The following is a 22,341-nucleotide window of genomic DNA, read 5'->3' as shown; positions in this document are numbered from 1 at the left end:
TAAACATTTTGGGCAGCCATCTTTCCAACATGCAGTAAAATGCAATTATTGAAGCCCTCGATTGGTTACATCAGGAGTCCCTGAGAATGCATTCGATCTGTAAATCCGTGTGCAGTGATGAATTCAGGAGGTTGAATCATGAGTGCAGTAATCAGTGAAAGAAAGTTTTAGTGAAAGATTTGGTTATAATCCATGTAATATTAGTTTTATGTCGCTGCTTAAACAGCTCTCGTTTAATTTGCTTACCGCAAAGACTTAAAAGGCTTCAAATGTTGACAATAAACCTAAAGATTTCCAGGAGCAACTGTTTGGACAACACAGCTTATCTTCTTAGTATGTAAAATTTCTGTGGTTTCTGCACGCGTTACATTTTACGTTTTCCTAATAGGTTCATAACAAATGTTGATCGCAGTGTTGCTACTGCAGACACGAGAATCCAAAATGCGTGAGACTAAAATGTTTTTGTCACCATCATGCGTCGCGTCTCCACTCTGTCGGACAGTTTTGCTTTTCGCGCAGACGCAACACGCTGCAGATGTCTCAGCTGACTCGCTGTCTCTCCTAGCAGAGGTCAGGGCCGGGCAGCTCTGTTTCTGCCTGCAGGGACGACGGTCAGGATTACTTACATCAATAGGGGTCTTGGAGTACTTCAGAATGCCGTTGTCCAGAACAAAGAAACGCTGCAGAATAAAAGGAAAAAAAAAAAAAAAACAAGAGTACCAATTTGTTGTTAAATAACAACAAAGCCATAAAAATGATCAAGAGAACGACTTCAAAGAAGCGCCCTTTTAATATTCAGCACACAGTTTGGTGATGGATGAATCTGAGAGTGCATTCTCTGTAGAAGAGAAAGCTTTTGTGTCTGGCCTGGCCCCTGGATCGTACCTTGTGCCACCCTTTCAGGGGCCATTTCCTTTTCTTCAACATAAAACCTTCATGTTTGTCGGGCCTCTGGACGTTGCTCTGACCGATTTTCAGTCCCTCGATTATTTCCCAGCTGTCTGCCTCCTGGAAGAGGAAGAAAAATACCACAGCCGTGTCAGAACTAATCCACTCACTCCTCTGGTGTGATACACAAACAGGACACGCGCAGGCTGTAATAAAAAGAAAATATGGCCTTGTCATAGGAAAAACAGGAACACGTGTAGTGCTTCTCTTAAGCCAGCTTTAAAATAACAAAACACAGTCCCCCTGTGCTCTCTCAGCATTTCCACCTCATTAGCTTTCTCCTGACTACGCTCTTTCAGCTCTGAGAGGGTCTGTAAATCAAAATGATGCCTCTGGGGGAGGAACGGTGGGCAGGTCATGCAGGGACAGGTGACATCCAACCTTTGTCCCTCAGGAGGAGACAGGCAGGAGGACAAGGTCACTGATTTGATAGCAGCAATATGACCAGTAACAGAGTAAGAAACATGATCCTGTTTTCTGTCTCTCTGCGGAACCATCAGTTTCACTAAAGAAAATGCTGTTGCTCTTCACGGACTAAAGGAAGAAAATAATTATGGGGGTCGCTGCCAATACATACCTGCAAATTAATGCAGTTAATAGTTTTTATTGGTCAGGATTGGTATCTCTCGCTGTCATGTAATTTGAAACTTTCAAATATGTATTTCAACAGTACTTCTTTCCAGACATAAATGATGATGCAACAAAATTTCAGTGGATTCAAAAAATACACATTGGACATTTCAGGTTTGAATATATTGTAGTATATTGTAGATTCTGATATTCATGCAAATATACTGCATGCTGCATGCTTTTGTAAGCCAACATCACCGGCCCGGCATATTCCTGTCTTGGCATTTAATCTTTCTACTTATTAAATTTTGGCATAATTAATCTAAATCGGTTGGTTTCCTGACATGAATGATACTCAAGGACAGTTCAGAGGCCTGTGTTCAAGTTTTAACCTCACTGTAAAAAAAAAAAAAGTCTGTATTTTACCTTAAATTAGAGACATTTTTGTTCTCCCAGTGTTTCTAGTTGGTGGTTTGAGTTGACTGCAAAGGATTTTGGAGACAGCTTGAAAGTGTTGATTTCAGAGCAGGGAAATCTTTCTTGATTGTCACTCCCTGAGACCATGCTGACGTTAAACTGTTTCCACAATAAGTTGCCGTATCACCATCTAGTCATTGAACCTGGTGGTTCATGACATGTTCCTGAAAATGTGACCCAGGTCAGTTTCAGCAGAGGTAGCACTTTGCTGGTACAACGATCCGAAACACATTACATTTAAAGTAAGATTAAGTTGCCGGAATGGCCCAAACCTCAACGCTTTTAAAAATGTATGGACTCTGCTTAGAAGCCGGGTCAGTGCCAAGAAATCGTCCAACGTAAATGAGCCCGACCGATTCTGGTAAGAGTTGTTTTTGGCTGTGTTTGGCTCTCTGCAATTTACTAAGGCACATTTAACCAAACATGAGAGTATGTATGCACATTTTTGAGTTTGTATGTATATTTCTGATCCTGTGTGAATTAGAGCGTCAGCAGTAAATTCACAACCTGTTTCTAAAAATGAATTAGAAACAACTGTTTGAAATTAGGGTTCCACGATATTAGAAAAAGACGCATCCGACGTGGCGTTAATATTGAAAATCAAATAGTGAATTAATCAGTCTGCTCTCTTTTCAGCCATCATAATGTTTTAACACCTTTCTGTCAGCGATGGCATCTACAGTCACTAAAATATATATCAATTATGTCTATAGCAAGCAGTCAAACTCCATGCAACTGGCCAAATAAACTATTGACAAGCAGAACACGAATGCATGATGCTAGAAAAATGTTAGCCTTTTAGATACTTCACTCAAGTACTTCTTTAAATTTGCAGTATTGCACATATTGATATCTCTGTAACAGCTGAAAATCAATTTTTTTGTGCCATTTTACACAGGGGGTAAACATTACATACTAAAGAGAACTGGTCTAAGCATGGAGCCCTAAACACAAGAAAGCAGAGTAACAGTTCCTTGTCACGGCTTGTGGCTGAGACAGATGACCTGATAAAATTAACAAAGTACACAAAAATGTAAGACACATTAAATGTCAAAGTGAATATTGTGATTAATAATGTACGTACTGAATTAAAAACCAAGTAATCAATGACCTTTTAAAGGATCTGAAGGCAAAAAAAAAAAAAAAAATCACACCAGAAGATGCAAATGAAGGAAAATTATAAAAACAAATTGTTTTCTTTTAGGTCAGCTTTAGCCAAATTGATCAAATCTTTAAATAAGATGCACTTAATGCATTTGATTAGATTTTGAATTCGACACTTGGATCAACAGCATTGCAGCTTCTGAAACAAAAAAGTCAACTTAGTATGCACAAGCTTCGCTTCTCGAGCAACAAACAGCCTGTGGCTTCTCGCTGCACCATGTGACGCTACAACCTTCAAGATGTCTCGCCAGGCGTGCATGATGACACCTACCCTTGGTTTGCAGGACATTTAACAAAGGAGGACAACAGCTTGCTTAATCTAACAAGTCGGCAAACAGATCTGGGTGGTAATGAGGTCATATTCCTCCACTCACTGCGGGGGCAAATGCCTTGTGAAAATGGGGAAGTGGAGGACATGAAAATATACACCACCGCTACAAGTCAGCTGTTACCTGCAAAAAAGGTTATACTGCAAAGCCTCTTCATTTAACACACAACAGCTGCAGCTTACTGTATACACGTAATGCCGTATAGGGCGACAATGAAACATTTGTCATGGAGGAAAGCCTCAGGCAAACTTCCCGTCTGTTATCAGACTTTTAAATGAGTCTGAACTGATAAATCAATGATACACTATATAAAGAATTGCTTGTGTTGCAAATATTTAAATACACTGCCCTTCCCAAACCATTAAAAAGATCCACGGCACCGACTCCACGTAAATACCAAGGCACATGCTGACTACTGGCTTACATGGAAATGGGGCCCACAATAAGAGTTGCTGCTTTTGGTAGCGCAGCCCACAGAACTGAACTGAATTAAGCCAAAGTGATTTCCTGCACTCTGCCTCCGTTCATTGATCTCGCTGCAGAATAATTTACAGCTGAATGAGCTGGTCCCTCTTGGCAAGTTTACTCCTTTATTGGAGAATTTTTTGTGGCAGATTCCGTAAGAGGCCTCCTGCTTTTCAAAGTCAAGATCCTTAAGGAGATTAGCCTCACAAATTTGCTTGTTCACAGTCAGCAAATTTACGTACGTCTTCTTGACAAATTAGATATTCGAATCCCGAAAAACGGCTTCGTTCGAACCAGAAATTACACTGGGTAAAGGCGATAATCAGCTTAGTCAATGTACTCAATCTAGACGAGCCTTTTTCATGAGACAGGCCCTCAGAGTTTCACCGATGGCACACAGCCACAGCAGACCTTTGATGCAATGAATCAAACTGTTACAGTTAAGGTTTCACTGAGCAGAGAAAAGGACAAACACTCTTTGGGGAGACCTCAGGCTAAATCAGCCCTATAAATATCAGTGCCACAGCCTGCTTCTGGAGACCACATTATGTCTCGGGCATAGACAGTGACGCACAAGCACAGTCTGTCAGTTTTTCCTAACATGTTGTGTGCATGCACTCTAAGAAATATGATCTTTGATAAATGACTTGCTTGCCACAGTGAAAAAAAGCGATTAATGAATTACATGAGGCATTGACACCTTTAAATAGTTGTTTTTTTTTGTTTTTTTTCTAGAACAAGGAGCTTGGATAATTCGGCTTTGCGTTTTAAGAAGACTACATTTAATTTAGGCATATTTGAATTCAGCCCCGCCTCGTAATCCTCAACAACACCTTGTCTGCTGTGGATCACGTCACACACAGGCAGTGTTCGGAAGAAAGACCAGCAGAAATCGTACTTTCTGCAGCAACTCAAGAAGTACAACGTTCCAAAGGAGTAGCTGGTGGTCTTCTCCACTGGCTCTATTCGGTCTGTCCTCTCCATATCTGTGTGTGTGTGTCTGATTCAAGACAAGTCCATGACTTGTTCAGGAAATGGCATCTAGGAATATTGTGCACAAATTAAATTCAAATTCAAAAACTGTGGTCCATGCTACAGTAAAAAACAATTATTTCTCAACAGAACAAGCATGCTCATATGTGGCACTCCTGTCCAAAAATTGGACAGTAGTTTTAAACTCCATAGTAGCAACCAAAAACTACAAATTCCATCACTTGCATAACAAAACAGAACCTGTAGATAAAAAAAAACTAACAAAAAAACTTGCACCCTATTCACGCCTCACACACCAACACAATCGCCAGTGAAAGATGATATCTCAGCAGCTACAAACCACATAGCAGTTGTTTTTGAGGGTGTATTTTCCCGCAGTATTTGGCTGGCTCAGCAGTAAAGCTTAGAGTAAGAGGCCTGGCTTCCACACAGAGAGGATGTGGACATCCTGAGAGAAGCACAGGCCTGCACACAGCGTAAACACACCAGATTCAGTTACACAAGTTTAAACGTATCGTCTGATGACTCGTAGGCTGGTGCAGCTCTGAGAAATATCCCCAGTATCTTTTTCCATTTGAAAAGAAAGCACTTTCTACCAAACTAGTGTAGCGAACATACAGATAGATTTAAAAAAAAAAAGAAAAAAAAAATCTGTTTATTGTCCTGATGCCTCCAAGCAAGATGTTTTAATGGTGCATTTCAGGAATTTTGGACCTAGGAATGTCTGTGTACTAGATGCATGTCCATGCGTTTGTGTGAAACTGGGCTTACTGCAGGTGGAGCACCTAATTGCTCCCACGAGGGCGTGAACAGCAGCCATCAGCAGCCGGTATGTTGACATGTATCGATTCAAAAATGAGGTCAGGATCCCATTAAGGCTTTCCCCAAACAAGAATGCATTGCTTTTGTTTTTCCACAAAAATCACTGAAGCCCAACAAAACAAAGGTCATTGGTGGAGCATCTAAAGCCAACATAAAATTACAAAGCAGATGATATTTTGTATGGAATGCATAAAGTCAGAAAAAGATTATCCGTAGCTTCACACATAATGGATATACATGACATTCGCCATCAAAGCTCAAATGTAGCTTTATTTTCCTGATGCTGAAGCTAATATGAGCAGAAGGTTCAGAATGTGCTTGGGAAAAAAAAAAAAAGTGAAAACTGAATGAGCTCATCGTGAAGTTTTGTTGCAATTTCAGTTCTGCACAGACAGCTCAATTAACCTCACCACTTCAAATGTAACAAGGGTAGGCTCACTTATGCCGTCAATGTTTTAAATGTGAGGTACGACTATGTGTGGGTTTCTAGCAGATGAAACTCCTGCTTCAGATGAGAACGTCCCATTCACTTATTTCTCTCTTGCTCCTTTTCTCTGATTTATCAAGTGTGAGAGAGCAGTCTGTGAGGGCCACGGGTCCCTACCCACCCAGTGAAACGGGAAGCGTGATGACCCACCACAAGAAACTACCGTTTATGTTGGTTTTTAGCATAAAGGCCTTCTAGCTCTACTTCTCTGATAACTCATACAGTAGGAAGTAATGTGTGGCAGATCACAGACAACAGCATACATGAAACAACCAATCACAGCCCAGCGTCCCAGCTGCAACACATTCCCAATCCTCCCTACAATAGATTTTATGACGACACAAATAATCTAGACCTACTGACTTAAATTATTTATATTTTATCTATTCATTTTATGACATGCGATTGTTATTCTACAAAGTATTTCCCTAAAACTAATTTAATATGCATAATGTATGTTAAGGTATGTTTTTTTTTCATCCTTTGGTTCTTCCTTTTTCCTTCCTTTGACTTCTTGAAGGTCTTGTTATTTTTACTAAATAAATTAAGAAGGGAATTTCTATTGTGGAATGTTAATGTTTATTGAGACACAACGCCAGCAGTACAGCAGGCCAGTTGTGTAATTGTGTAATCCATTGCCAAGTCTGATCGTTTGTCTCTTTATTTTGTAGTGTTTGGGACATCCAGTCATTGCAGTCTCTAAATGAACTAATGTTAAACTAATCATATCCTCATTTCAAGAGTTTAGCCTGTATTATTATGAACATCTGCTCTTTGTCTCCCCCTAATTTTTATCTGCAACTGATTTGGCAGCTTCACACAAGTCAGATTTCCCCAAGACTTGGGATTTTTGGACCTTAAGAAATATATAAATAGGGCTATGAGGTAAAAAAAAAAAAAAAAAAGACCAATGTTTCAATTTAAGATGACTATTTTCAGAGAGGGAAGCTCTGCAGAGCAGCAAATCCTTTTTCTTTCTTTGGTAAAATTTGTCAAGCAAAACCCAAACACACAGGATCCAAAAAGAGAATGCAGCTTCATAGACGGTCTGCAAAACCATCAAATTTCATTCAAGATTCTGATCCAACGGCTACAAAAGCATTACAATAGTTCAATAGAAGAGAATGGTTTTTCTTTTGTTGTTTTTTTTTTTAATTCTTTTTCAGCTTCCAGCTTGTCTAGTATCTGACTTCATCAATTAGGCTACTTTGGACAGGCTCTATGTAAACCTGGAAATGCGGAGAACCTTTTCATCAAAAGGTTGCAGCCAAGAAAGGGATAATGAGCTGGAGCGTCTGAATGGGTAACTGTCTGCTTCATCAAGCCGCAGGCTTTCAGCTAACTGTCCCAATTCCTCAGATCGGCTTTCTTTCTTCTGCTCTTGCGCAGACAAAACTGGCCGTCCACACCGGGCCTTGCAGAATGTGCCACATGTTCAGTGGGGCACCGAGCCTTCGCCTGTCTCTCATGAAATATTCACCAGCCAGTGCCGACGGAAAAGCAGTGATGTCAGAGATTCCAGTATGGGTGTCTCGTTTCCGTGCGGCCACAGTGACACAGCAGCTCCGAGAGGAGAGGAAGGACGGCCGGGGGCTTCGGATGACTTAACCCAGGGGTTAAGTTTGAGACACTGTTCTGTGAACTGTGACATAAGAGCGCAGCTCATTTGGTAGTGACTGCTCTTTCTCTGCTGATTAGTCTGCTAACTAGCACATATCTTGCAAAGGTTGGGCAGCAGGTTTATCTAATTGTGTTTAACCTTTCACGAGGAATGAATGCATAATGCTTAGCTGTTATGGTAACATCCATCTGTGTTTGTCGCATCTTGCTATTTCAGCATATGGCTGACTAATGATTAAAGGGAATTCTGGCACATATGAATACGCCTGCAGAAATGTCTGCATAGCTGCTTCTTTTACCTATGTATTTATTTGCCTTGTCTATGATTTCAATGTTTCAAAGCATTTTAGTGGGATGGATAGCCACCTTCTTCTGCAAGTACTCGTGTAGAAACTGAAATTTATTTTAAGTTAAATTTTGCTCTTAAATTTGGGTGGAGGATTCAAACACTTAAATTTGTTGAACCATTCTACTGTAGCACCACTTTCTATAGCTTTTCTTAAAGGACTCCCCTTTAATTATCTCCATCCATCTTTCCATCAACTCTTCTTAGTTTGTCTTTTTCTGATATAGAAAAAAAAAAAAAATCCCAACTGCATGATGCTCCAATGGGCAGGTCTTCAGTTCAGCTTTGGTCTCATCTGTCGGCTAAACCTTCTTAAATGAACTCTGCACTTTTTAGATTTACAAATAGAATATGTAAAAAACGAAATTGGAAAAAAAAGTTTGTTTTGATGTGGCAAAACGTGAAACAGATAATTATTGATGTGAATACTTTTGCATAGCAACATGTTTTGGTCATAATTTACTATTTCCTTGATCCTTACTGACAGAGTCCCCCCAACATCCAAAGTACTCCAACATTCACTCCTGAGAATTTCATCGCTGCTCCAGCTTCACTCTCAGGAACCTGCTGAAGTTAGAAGATCCGTTACCTGCCGGCTGTCTCGCTGGGACGAGGAAGAGGAGGAGGCGCTCTTTTGAACCGGCACCGAGGTCTTGTTCACTGGCGTGGAGCTCCTCTCCTCGGTGCTCATGGTGCGGCCGTGGGGGCCTCGCTGGTACTGATGGTGCTGAGACATGCTGGCCACCGGTCAGCCCTGCGGAGCTTCCTCAGCACTGGGGCCCACAGGTCGGGCACATCCTCTGAGACGTCCTCACACTCACAGCCTGCTGCTCATCTGAAACACAAGGATCAGGGAGTCATATTCCACTCGCTCAACCCGCGCTGCAATGCAGAAGTGATTTTATAAAAAGAGTTTTAGAATTACCACATCTGAACGGCTCCGAGCCTCCTTTAATTCAGCGTGTTAATCTGAGAAACTGACTGACCCTCAGCATTTCTTTGAAGCCTGGCTTCCTCTTCTTCTTCTTCTTCGCACTTGTGTTGAGTGACTGGGGAAAGCTTATCCACTATGCTGTGAAATTACTGCCACTAAGGATTACTCAGCAAGCGTTAAGCCGAGATATGATCATCAAAAAGCTCAACTGATCACTCTCTTTTATTATCAGTCAGTATTACTAATTGTTGTGCTAATTAACAATTTGGACTGTCAAGGATAAAAAATATAATCTCTTTCATTTCATCAAGAAAGGTTTTTCAGTTCAAAAGTGAACTGATAATCCCCAAGGAATATTTTTTGCAACTTTTTCATACATAAACATTTATCCTGTTTGGCCTGCACTGTTAGCCCTATTTCAAGTCAAATAGTTGCTCGTACTGTCGATATGAAAAGGCAAAGTATTTATATTAACTGTTTTTTACAACTTTACTTTTTTTGCCATTGTTTTCAACGTTATGGCTATAGAGGTAGTGAGAAAACGTATTATTTTATACAGTGTTGTACGTAAAAGAAAAAGATAAAAACTTAATTGTCCATAAAAATTGAAATTTGCATTACATCATCTGTAAGATGCCACCCCATAAAAATAACACGAATCAAGCAACATCAGAAACATTCACGGCAGTTTAAAAAGAAAACTAATACGTGATCGGCAATAAAGCGTTCATTTATTCTTTTTCTGGTTCAGTAGTTTGATGTATTGAAATTTTGCTGTCCAAGCTGAACCGCTCATTAGTTAGTCTTATTTAGACCTGAGTCACTTTAACCCATTTTCTGAGTCAGGGATCTAACCGTTTATGCTGGGTCAAACCCATCCTGCTTATCAATCAACCCAGGACTGGATTATTACATTTGACCCAGAACCAGGCGATCAAAATGACCTGCATTATTTTTAGCAGGTTTTAGGTCAGTGGTGTTCAAAGTGCGGCCTGGGGGCCATGTATAGCGCTTCAAATAAACCTCATTTCCCTCTAAAGAAAGGTATATGATTTCTGAAAGTTTTGTTGGTTAATCTCAACAACCAGAAAAGGACATGGAGTCACAATTTAGCATAAATTACAGATCCATTTTCTACAAAATGAGATCAATTTGTTTCATTGATTAAACAAAAAAACACAACAAAAATGTTTTTACGTTTTTATTTTAACATCTAGTTTTTCCCAAAGTTAAAATATTTAACACCGGTAAACATTAATATCAATTTTTTTTTTTTAATGTTGATAAATTACATTTCTACACATTTTGGAGGGTTTCCGTATACAAAACCGATGGCTATTTGGATTCTGCAACAGAATGTGAAGTGAACTTCATTGTGCAGCTCGCATTATTCACAACCTTACTAAAAAGCAGCAAGTGCTAAAAAAAACTCATTAATGAACAAAAAAAAACACACCACATTTATCTATTAATCGCAATTGATTGTGTGATAATTAGTCGTGAGCCAAAATTTAATGATTGTAAAAGCTGTAGTTACATTGAGAACATAATTACCACTTCAGCGTGTTACTGACGTGATTATTAGGACCATTTAAGTTAACGATAAACCCTTTAAACATTTAATTAGATTGGAATATTTAAGAGAAAATACCAAACGAATAAGGACGTTAAACAACGCGCTGTAAGGCAGAGGCCTACCCAGAGCTCACAGGCAACCGACATCGATAACCTTTCAAACCTAAATGTGCTAAATGTGAGGTAATCTCCTGAAATAATTGTATCAGTTAACTTCAAAACATCTGGTTAAACACCGGCTCGGCTAGCAGCGGGGAGTCCCCGTTTTCATCATTAGTCATGGCACATGCTGACATCCATAACACTGCCTGCAGGGCTGCTGTGTAAATTGCCTGAACTCTTGGCAACTCCACATGTACCTATTGAAAAACAAAAAGCACACATTTAAACCACCCCCTTTCTTTTCCTACAGAAAAGATTAAATATAATCACATTTGGTCTTTTAATTTTGCTAAATAGTACGCCTTTCTGTCACTGAATGATTATCAGGGTGCAGCACAGACATCTTCAGAAATAATATCTATTATTAGACTGGCTTTATCCACTGCACATTATAGTTATTGCTCAGACATATTTTTGTTCTTCATTTTGCTGCAACATGAAGCTAAAGACATATTCCAAAGTGTTTCCACTGATAGCTGTACTGTGTGTCAAACTAATAGGCAGTGATGAGTCTTGTCATCAGCAGCCTGTGTTCATCCAGTGGACAGATACTGGTGTACGCCGCTTCAGAGCACCCTGTGGTTTTAACTGCAGGATGTTTTGGTTAGGCTCTCCCGTGTGTGAGGAACCTCCCCTGAGTCCGCTCAGCAGCACTGAGCATGCTCACATGCGACTGTGCAGCTTTCTCATGCACTATAATCTATAATTCAGCTCCTGCGATAGCGTCATCATCCCCACTCTGCCTTGTCTTAAGCCAGCCAGGGTGTAAGCCACTGTAAGACAAGGCGCTAAGTCGGTTCACACAATGCGTTGCCTATTTAACACATCCGCTCTCCTTGACCTAGTAAGAAGCAGAAGTGGCATGTGCTTTCAATCTAAATTTCACTCTTCCGATGCATTATTAATCACAGTAAGTACAACCTATAGTTTGCAAGCAAAAATCAGTGTGTACTGTCAGTAAACGTTAATGACATTTAAGTTACGGCCACACGTCTTTCAGGATATGAAAAACAAAACTGGATGTGAAGCGACTGCAGCAACAGTGAAGTGAAAATACAATCAGACTATTTGTTTTCACTTCGGTTTTTCACTTTTAATGAACATTTCTAGGCTGAGGAATAACATATGCAAACCCTCTTTGTGACAATAATTTCAAACAGCCACTAATGATTAAAAAAAAAAAAGTAAACTGGAAAATGAAAGTGTTCGGTAAAAGTGTTGTTTTATTGCCACTTTATGAGGCAAACTAAAACAAACTTGTGCATAACTGAGCACTGGAAAGAAGAGGTGCCTTGTGTTCACAGCTTTTTCACACGTTGAGACGACCCCTGCTGAACCGATTGCTGTTATATGGACTTCCTCAGTTAATTAAAACGTGACGACCAACTAACCTCCCTCTGCTCTGCTCCGTAGGTTTGCACCACACCATACAATCTCCTCTAATGCAACACTTACAACACTGATCTGACTGATCTTCCCAGCACCGCACAACTTTAGTTTTTACTGTCGTTTGTGTTATATAAATCTATATATATATGACCTGTTATATGTGATGTGTCTCCCTATTTAACAACATGAAAAACAGAAAAGGGTGCATTCAGCCCCCTTACTCTTTTAACCATAGTTCAATCAGTGCTTTTTAATGCACATTTTGAAGTATTGTGTTAGATACTAATGCAACATCATTTTCCAGTACCGTTTACTGAAAATTCAAAATAACATCCTGAATTTCGCAAACAAAACAAAAAATCATTTTTAAGCTTGCATGAGCCACTTTTTGGATTTAAAAAGGGGAGACGGACATATATCTGGTGAATAATGTGTTAGCCAAGGCTCCCATTCACATCTTTGTCTTTGCCTTACCAGAGGCATGAAAGTCCAAACTTAATTACCATTTTCTTTTTGTGCCATTTTAAAAGTTTGATGAAAATTGGATGGAAACTGTTATGTTCACTTGCTTAGTGTAGCTAGTGACACACTAAACAGGTTTAGCCAACATGGAAGGGATTCCACTTTGGTCATTTTGGTCTACATCAATGTGCATCGAAAAACGAACACTGTGCATGACCCTGAACATAGCAACCCTACAGAAAACGTGTTTGTGGGGACACTTTTTTTTGTCAGGGAAGTTGCTCAGAGGCGTTGGGACGATAGATGGAGCTGCTAAACTCGTTAAACTCGTTGCCATCCAGGAGGGATACATGGTAGACGCTGCAAAAGACTTGAGGACATATGGAAGTTCTCCATCTCTCAGAACAGTTATCTAAACGGAGTCTGAACCTAAATCCAATTGAAAATCTTTATTAAGACAGAAAAATTGATGTACAAAGGCATTCTCCACCCAATTTGACTCCATCTAGAGATGTAATGTTTTCTTCTATTGCAAAAATTATAAACTGAGGTTTTTGTGATCAAATGTGAAAACGTTAAAGGGACTTGACTACCTTTGCAAAGCACCGTACTTCAAGCCAATTTCTGGTTTAGCCTCAAATAGATATTCAGTTTTATTTACTGTAAACAGCAACATCACATGCTGAAGCTAATAAAATAAAACCTTTGTCATAAATTTGACAAGACGCCAAAGCTGCTCCATCCTCTGAAAGTTATGGTGGTGCCGGGAAGAGTCCGATCAGGACAGAATGAGTCATGAGCTTATTGTTCTAAATCCAGTCCTCATGAATATGGTCCACTCAGAATGAAGACAAGGCAGGTTGAATGAGTCAGCTATAAAAGCACCGCTAAACCACTTAGCTGAAACTTGAACATCTCTACGCCGACTGATTTTTGCAAGTTCATTTGGACGTCTCTGATTTTTAACACACCCAACTTTTGTACATTGTCCTGAAAAGGAAGAAAAAGCTTTCAAACTAGAAGTACATTGGCTCGCTTTTTATTGATTTTTAATGTTTTCAAGAGCTTTGTGTGAAGCTGACGTTTGCTGCGTTTACAGCCATTGTTCTCCAATCAATAGTACTTATTCTGGTTGAAGATGAATGAGCGTCTGCTTGATGCAAGAGATGTCTTCCATGTGTGATGATAATGACTGAACAGAAGTAAACGGTGTGCAAATCTCACAACAACATCCAGTCAGTTTACTGCCTAAACTCATTTCAGGAGCCAAATTTGGGTTAACAATGCAAATTAGAAATTGTAGGATTTAGGGTGATGTTACACCACTTGTTTAAAGCACCTAGCAATAGCATGTAACAGTATGAGGAAGTGATCCTTTGTGTTTGCATTTTCCAAAACACCTAAAGGTTGCAATGAGATTTTATAGACAAAAATGACCTCAGAAACCAATGAAATGGTTCTTCTTCCACCAGATATGAACAACTGCGTTTCAGTCGGATAGAGGTTTAATTGGGCTTCAATTCAATCTAATAACTTAATGTGATGTAGCTGCTCCTTCCTAAGGAAACAGGATGGATATAATAACTTAACCGTTGTTAACAGTGTTTATCTGTGCGTTCGCCCTCATGTTAGTGGAGCAAGACTTCCTGAGAGAAAGCGAGGAAGTGAAGTATTTTAAAACGAATGAGTCTTCTTGCAAAAGTGGGTGTGTATTGCATCAAACATGAAGGCAGGCAATACAGTACAGGACAAAGTAGAAAAGTGGGTCTGGCAATCTGATGTGATAGATTGGTGGGTTACAGGTACCAAGAACCTGGTTTCAATTTATTTTTACAGCTGTGACACATTTTCGTTTATTTCTGAACTTGATATGTCAGTCATTTAGTCTCCAAAGGTGGAACTATTTAAAAACAACTAGTGATGCATGAATTGACATATCAATATCAGGTATTAATATTGCTGGTATTAAGTACATATCATCTATACATTTCTCTACTCTTTCGACATTGTAAAAAAAAGACCACACTGCTCACCTTCCTTCTCTGCTTTAGTCAAACACCCCACAATCCTGCATTGCGTCTCTATCACTGTCGCACGACCAAAAACATACCACATGCCCAACCCTAACAGTATTTCAACTATGCATTGATCTGCAATGCAACATTTACCATTTCCCAGTTGCTAATGATTCCGTGCGCTGGGAATGTAGCTCGACGTATCCCTGGACGCCCCAGCCATCAGTTGTCATGGCGATAGTTTCTGCCTCCTTTAGGGTCTGAACATCTTGCGATGCTCCACATCATACCTCTGTTGCTTGTTAAATGCAACATGAACACTGATGGCATTACTCATTACCAACATGTAACATGATGACACTCAGTGGTAACTCAGCTGTGATGGGGGTAGAATGACAGGCGTCCCTGTGTTTTCACCACATACAAGAAACACAACCTCCCAGTATTGACCAGAGCTCCAAAGTGAAACAAGTTTGCTGGTCCCACACTCTGTTGTATAATTAAAGTGGGCCAACAAAAGCAGCCTCGTGTCCTTATATTATATTACAGGGTATTAAAGGACAAGCCCTGTCTGACTTTACAACTGGCTAATAATACAAATCAATTGATTCTGACCTTTTACCTAAGTGTAGGATATTAGACTAAATAGATGTAGATTTTGTGTGACGTTTACTAGCAGTGATCAGCACATCTCTTTAAACTAGGCTTCCTTTTTTTTTTCTTTAAAACAGCACCAGCTGGACAGAGCCAGTTTGTCCCGGGCTGCACATATTACATCATCGAGGTAGAGCAAGGCATAACACATCGAAAGGCTTTTAAGGTACTACCTTTATTTGTTCCCAACATAATAATAAAAAATGGAAAAAAAAAAGAAGGAGTTTGCATCTTATGTAAGGAATCATGTTAACAATTTTAGGTTCCACACTTTATAGTAGGACATGAAAAACCTTTCATACTTTACAATTTTCAATTATAGGGTAAATATTAAAAAAACTAGATCCTATCTACCCTACATAGATGTTAATTAAATGGCAACAATATGTGGCATCATTTCGCAATTCCTTGCAATTCCCTACTTCTTCTACGTAGAAAGAGACTCATACTGACCATAAGTCACTTTGTTAGTCAAATTTACCATTCCTAAAGTCCATCTCCATGAAGCAGAGTTGAAGAAACTGTTCATAACATACTTGTTGCACACTGCCAGTTAGCTGACTGAAAGGAGATGGCTACGTTTTATGCAAAGACTAATTCGGCTGTGATAACACAGATAGTTAAAGAAATTAAAGGAGCTTAACCAACCACTTTAATCTAGTTAACACTATTCTAAAACTACAGGTAGGAAGATAAAAACTGGTGATGAATCTATTTTGATTTAAATCCACATGTTATCAACAACTGACTATAAAACTGTAGCATTTTTTTCTCAAGGTCGTCACATTTTCATGCTGGTCCATAGTTTAAATTGAGGAGGTATGGTTATGCAACTGCAGCAATTACACTCCACCTACAGGAGACCCTTAGATGAAATTTGTTTTGACCAGGGGTCATAATCTGTCATATTCATAACAAGCTGCTTGCAATAGAAGAAACATCCAATTCTGATGCTGTTACTGAGTATTACAGCGACAGTCCAGGTTTCAGCCTCCCATCATCACAATATCTCCTCCACAGGTTCAACATCTCAGTCACTAAATCACATTTCAGATGCATCAAGAGCATCAAAAGCTCATCCAGCTGGCAAAATATATTACTGGCAAGCAGTGTGAATGCATGGCACTTTAAATATAATATCCAACCACAAATGCATCTTAGCAGTCCTGAACAAATGCAACCGCAAACACATTGATATTGTGATTTGATATATAATGCAGATCGGCACTGGGCCACAAGCAGACTGACCCAAAATGGGTATCAGAATCAAAACTACACAAACTGGGTGTAATGTAGGGATGGAGGTGTGGAGTTAGAGTTGTATCACAATCATTTTATTCATTTATTTTGATACTTATAGAAGTGATAATAAAAGTTTTAAACATTATTTAGCATCAATATTATCTTTTGGCAATCTTCTGTCACGGCATACGCCTGCCATACTTTCAAATGCTGACATTTACCAATTCTCTAATGTAACAAACAGCAAAAAAAAATGTGGGGGGGAAGAGGGGCTTCCACCCATCATAAATTGGAGTTTATTGGAATCAAGTTGCAATTATTATCACGTTCATTAGTTTTCCCACTAAAAAACAATATTCCCACTCCCTAAAACTGACCTACACCCCAACAGGAAGACAGTTGGGGTGTAGATCATTACTCCCTCATTTGAGTAACATGTTGTAATTGGTATGGTTGGGTTACAAGAATCAAAGTGTACCAAGGTTTTAAAAAGTGACATTTTCAGAATGGCTAAAATGATCTATCAAACTGATCATCTGGTTTAAACTCCTATTAGTAGAAGCCAGCTGACACTGTTGGTCAGCTGGCTGAAAGAAGGCTCCTACATTAATCCCACGCTTATAAGAAATATCCGTCTGTCTCATAGGAAAATATGTAAGGTCTCAAACAACATACACAGACATTTGGCTGGAAATGAACAGAGCACCACCCACCACAGTCAGCACTATGTAGCTAGTTAAACAGCTGAAAACATCCTATTATAATATAAAATGAAATGAATAAATAAATGTTATAGATAGCTGCAACCGGTATGTTGCATACTTGTAGCAGGAGAAGCACCGATTGCTGGTTCTTCTCCTGTGATGTTATTGAAAATAACATAACTTTCTACATTTTGTTCAACTTTTTCATGTAAATACAGCAGTGATTTTAATCAAGGTTATCATACTGTAAGATTCTCCCTATAATATAGATCTATGACTGTCTTATAGGCATGGAGGTAGCAGTCTAAACGGCATGGGAACACTTTCAGCTGGATGATTCCTCAGCAAGGGCTCAGTAATACATCAGAGACTCAATAATCAATGCCGATCAAAGCAGGATCCATTCAAAGGGAATGCTAGTTACAAACTACACAGAGCTTTTCATACCTCTCCTATCTTCTTGCATTTTTGTGGCTCATGACTAACTGCAGTGTCACTGGCTGACCTTCAGTTAAAAAAGAAGGCTGAGTGATAGTGTGGGATGAAACTTTTTTAAATTAGCTGCCATACAAACACCAAGCAACAGATTGAGTGGGGCTTTTTTGGGGGGGAGGCTATAATAATGGAAAATAATAATCTCTGCTGATTCATTAATAGTTGTGGAACGTGTGTGGGAAATAAAACACAGGACTCGGTTAAAAAAAGGGGGTGAACATAATATAACAGTGACGCATCATCATTACATCATCAAAGTCATCAGTTGGTTGGTCGGCTGGTTACTCCAACATACAGCATCCATGTTTTTATGGATCCTTGATCGTGATGTTTGGATACATACTGCAGGAGTTGTAGCATCCCAGCAGCTGGCTATGTGGTCATGTCTGACCGGTCCGCGCTGATTCACTCAGGATGCAAATACAGAAGGATGAGGAGCTGTGCGCTCAGTCTGAGTGGCTAAATGGAGCACTAAAGCAGCAGCTCTTCATCACAATACCCGATGAAACTGTCACAAACCAACCAAACACAAGCAGTGCTGGTATTTAGGTTGCCATGGATCAGAGAGAAAAGCTTAGTGCCTTACCACAGATGCGCTGTGATGACCATGTCTTTACAGTTCTTGGCGCAGGAAACAATTGAGGGGGTCTTCCTTGACTGGGCAGAGATTCCCCGCTCCTCAGAGACAAAACCTGCTCACACCGGCCTCTCTGCGTGCATACCACACTTTTTTCACATCATAAAGCTCTCGTGCTTTACGGAAGCGAGAAACATTGTGGGAAGTCTAGAGAGAGAGAGAAAAAAGTGCTGTGTTAGTCCGTTTCCTTGAATGCGGGGCTGTGATGCTCAGCTCATCTCTCAACTGCAACCCGGTCGCTCCTCCCTGCAGCAAGATCGGCTTTAGGCGGGAAGAAATGCCCGGAGTGGATCGAACGCAGCCGGGCAGCGAGCGAGCACGAAAACACGGAGGTGGAGTAGTGAAAAAAACTCGGATTGGGAGGAGGTAAGTTTTGTGAGGGGAAAAAAGTGGGGTCAGCGTCAGGCTGTTGAAATTTAACAAATTAAACTTCTGAAGCAGTTGCATTGAAATACTTTGGCTTGATTTTATTATTGGGCTGCATGGTGGAGCAGATTAAACCACTGTTGCTTTATTGGTGAAAAAGATTTTTGGACTTTGTTGCAGCCTTTAGGCCTCGGTCATGAAGGTGCTTGTACATTTTAAGCTCAAGCAACAACAACAACAAAAAAAAAAAAAGTTCAGGAACTTGTAACAAAAAGAGATTATGCACAGACTAAAAATGGTGTGATGACTGAAATCTGAAGCAATTTGGTCAGAAGCCTGGCATTAGCAATATGAACCTTCTGCACATGGCATGCAGCTCAAGCAGATCATAACAATAATGCAGCCTTATCCATGAATATCTTTGAGATAGTTTAGTTTATAACCAAAAACATGAGCAAAGTTGCTCACTAAGCACAACACAAAACATTAACAAGTAACTTAAAGTCTCAGGCACAGAATACCCCAACGCCTCAGAACGCATCATTATTCATCTCAGACCTTTGAACAGAAAAAAAAAATGTGCCTCACGTTACATTTCTAAATATTATCCAAAGACTCTCCGACTGGCACCATCTCAAATGTCTTGCAAAAAAGTGAAACATTTTTTATTTTTGATTTTGATTTGTGTTTACTTAAAAAAAAAAAAAAAAAAACAGGAAAATGACTGAACCAGCATCAAATTTACAATCTAATATGACCTATTCAAATTCAGATAATTTTGATAAATAGAAGCTGTTAACCCAAACATTAATTTGTATAGCATGGTAGTGCAAACACCCACATTTTAGTTCCAAGCCAGGAAATATAAACAAGACCAACATTTGGCACTGAAGCTGAAATTGTCTTGTTGCCTGGCAGCAACTCTTAGCACATCTGCACAGCCAGAAGAAAGTAACTCAGATTCTTTGTCACAGTAGATTGCAGGTAAGTGCCTTCTGTTTGATGTGCTTGCAAAAAGAAAAACAAAGAGGTCAAAGCAACATTTCATTTTAAAGAGTACTGAGAATTTTCTTCTTGAATTTATTTCAAAAAGTGTTTCAGATTATTGTTTTTGTTCTTTGATTAATGTACTAAACAGTGTTATTCTTTTCCCTGGTGATCTACACTAACTTTATCAAGTTGTCCTATATTTGGTTTTAGATCTGACTCCAAAACAAGTTTGAATTTCTTTATTTAATTCTTTCTTTTTCTGTCTTTCTCAATCTATCTGTATTCATTTGAGCTTAATGTTTATCACTGCAGTGATGTCTATATCAAAAAACTTTGTCTTCCTTTCGTTCTTTCCTTCCACAAAGCTTTACTTTTTCTCTCGAGAGTGTTGTTGCGTGACGTATTTTTGATATCCTGTGGTGTTTCCCGGATCGCATTGACGCAGAAGAGTGATTTCTCAATGAGTTTTGACATATTTGACCTTGTTTTTTTTTTTTCTTCTTCGTCTTTTGACATTGACGCGGATGATGAAACGTCAGCTGACTGATGACGTGTAATTCTGACTAACTTTAAAATAAGGAAGCACGTTTTTTTTTTCTCAACTCGACAGTCGACAAAACCGGTAGAAGGACAAAAGCCGGGTAGTTAGAGGTTACTCTCACGATACACCTGATTTGACACAACAAATTAACCGAAAGGTAAGACCACGATCCTAAAAAGTTGGGCTTAATGGTTGTTGGGTTTTCTGCTCCGCCTTGTCGAGTTTTCGACTTGAAAAAGCGAGTTAGATCTGGATTTGTCACTTCCTCCCTCCCACAACGTGGCCTGGTACCGGTCTGAGCCTTTTACCATTGAATCAAGCACATTTTAATCATAATGCTGAATTGCTTTCATATTACTTGGAGTTGAAATTAAGATCTTCGTCCTTTATGTTTTATCCCAATATGCTTAAATAATCGACAACAGCAACAAAACATTTTTGCTGTAGTTTTTGCTGAGTAAATAAGTAACTTAAATATCCAGAAACTCCATAGCTACTTCTTTTGTTTCATTTTAAGAGCACTTAGTTTCTGTTCGTTCTTTAAAAAAAAAAAAAAAGTAGATTTTGTAACACGTTGGATGTCGCCCCCTAGTGGCATGTCTTGTTAAATAAAATCAAATGAAATGTGTTCTCCTTTCCAGAAATTATGAGCGGGGACATTGAAAAGGGAAAAAAGACCTTCGTCCAAAAGTGTGCCCAGTGTCACACTGTAGAAAAAGGCGGGAAGCATAAAACTGGACCCAACTTATGGGGCCTGTTTGGACGTCAGACAGGCCAGGCTGATGGCTACTCTTACACAGATGCCAACAAAAACAAAGGTAAATACTGTTTAATGTGAATAACAATTAGTTTCTTAATCAGGGATCACGCTGTTTGACTTTGACTTTACTTTTGGACTTACTGTAATTTCCAGGAATTGTATGGAATGAAGAGACTCTGAATGTTTATCTGGAGAATCCAAAGAAATACATCCCTGGGACAAAGATGATCTTTGCTGGCATCAAGAAGAAGAACGAGCGCGCCGACCTCATCGCATATCTCAAGTCATCCACTTCGTAAACGAGGATTTCCTCAGCACAGCTTTACCTGTCTTTGTGTCTTAAGTTAAGCAGCTCAGGAGACTTTCATTCCAAACTAAGGCAGAGCAGGAACCAACTAAACTGAAATCGAATGTCACATATGCTGAAACTGTTTATGAAATTGTGATAGCTGTTTTTACATATGATAACTTCCTGTTTTAACAGGTATATTTTTGTAATCTAAAATAATGAATAAGTTCTGTGCATGTAGAAGAAAATGAGTTGGACCTCCTCATGGTATATTTGTCTTAGTAATCATATTTATCATTTTGTAATTTACTTGAATAAAATTGACACTAAACATTTTCAGTTTTTTTTTTCTTTAATAGTAATACAAATCTGTTTTGTGTTTAGTTAAAGGTAAATCAGTAACGTTTATATGAAGCAGAGATTGGGGCCTTTCTTGTAATTGTAGATCTTTTCATAGTCCTACAACAAGGACCAGGGTTGGGAATCACTGGTTTAGAGAGCTGCGTCTAAGCATCATAACCAAACTATTTTAACTGAAACCTGCTATTTTTAGCTGTAAATTGTGCACTTTGGAGGCATGTCATCTGCTAGTGTATCTCCACTGTGTTTTATCAAGTCCAAGGTAGTCATAGTCCTCTTTCAGGTATTTTTAGGGCACTTTATGCTTCCCTCTGCTGATGAGCTTTATGGAGATACAGATTTTATTTTCTAGCTGAACTTGGCACCTGCTCACACGGTTCAAAGTATCTCTTCCTGTCAGGGTGTCACTGTGCTTGAACGGTCAGAAGACGGGGCTGACATAAACCCTACAGATATTCTGTGGAATATTATAAAGAGGGAGTCACCAGTCAACAATGCAGGCAAGCTAAATTAATTGTTGCAATTAAATGTTTTTGTTTTTAATT

The 22,341-nt window shown here is 39.3% G+C and overlaps 2 protein-coding genes across 5 annotated transcripts in view; one reads left to right on the top strand and one right to left on the bottom strand.

The window, feature by feature from the left end:
* Positions 1-18,771, bottom strand: part of LOC103134330 (oxysterol-binding protein-related protein 6) — a 39,893-nt gene extending 21,122 nt beyond the window's left edge. For 3 of the 4 annotated variants that reach the window (XM_007546520.2, XM_016668663.1, XM_016668662.1), the window contains exons 1-4: positions 18,440-18,770; positions 8,811-9,056; positions 886-1,008; positions 627-680 (exon numbers count right to left, since the gene is read on the bottom strand). In XM_007546520.2, the coding sequence (XP_007546582.1) occupies positions 627-680; positions 886-1,008; positions 8,811-8,957 (324 nt within the window). In that variant the 5' untranslated portion in view covers positions 8,958-9,056; positions 18,440-18,770. Of the gene's footprint in view, positions 1-626; positions 681-885; positions 1,009-8,810; positions 9,057-18,439 lie in introns of all 4 variants that reach the window. The other variant, XM_016668664.1, reaches the window with a different exon arrangement.
* Positions 18,772-20,300: 1,529 nt separating this feature from the next.
* LOC103134331 (cytochrome c-b) lies at positions 20,301-21,771 on the top strand. Its single transcript, XM_007546521.2, has 3 exons — positions 20,301-20,544; positions 21,029-21,205; positions 21,301-21,771. The coding sequence occupies exons 2-3, from the start codon at positions 21,034-21,036 to the stop codon at positions 21,444-21,446; spliced, it is 318 nt and encodes a 105-aa protein (XP_007546583.1). The 5' UTR covers positions 20,301-20,544; positions 21,029-21,033; the 3' UTR covers positions 21,447-21,771.
* The last annotated feature ends 570 nt before the right edge of the window (positions 21,772-22,341 follow it).

Source organism: Poecilia formosa, unplaced genomic scaffold (genome assembly GCF_000485575.1).
Source record: "Poecilia formosa unplaced genomic scaffold, Poecilia_formosa-5.1.2 Scaffold16, whole genome shotgun sequence".
NCBI classification, from domain to species: domain Eukaryota; kingdom Metazoa; phylum Chordata; class Actinopteri; order Cyprinodontiformes; family Poeciliidae; genus Poecilia; species Poecilia formosa.
The sequence above is the reverse complement of the archived record's forward strand: the minus strand, read 5'-3'. Positions and strand labels throughout refer to the sequence as shown.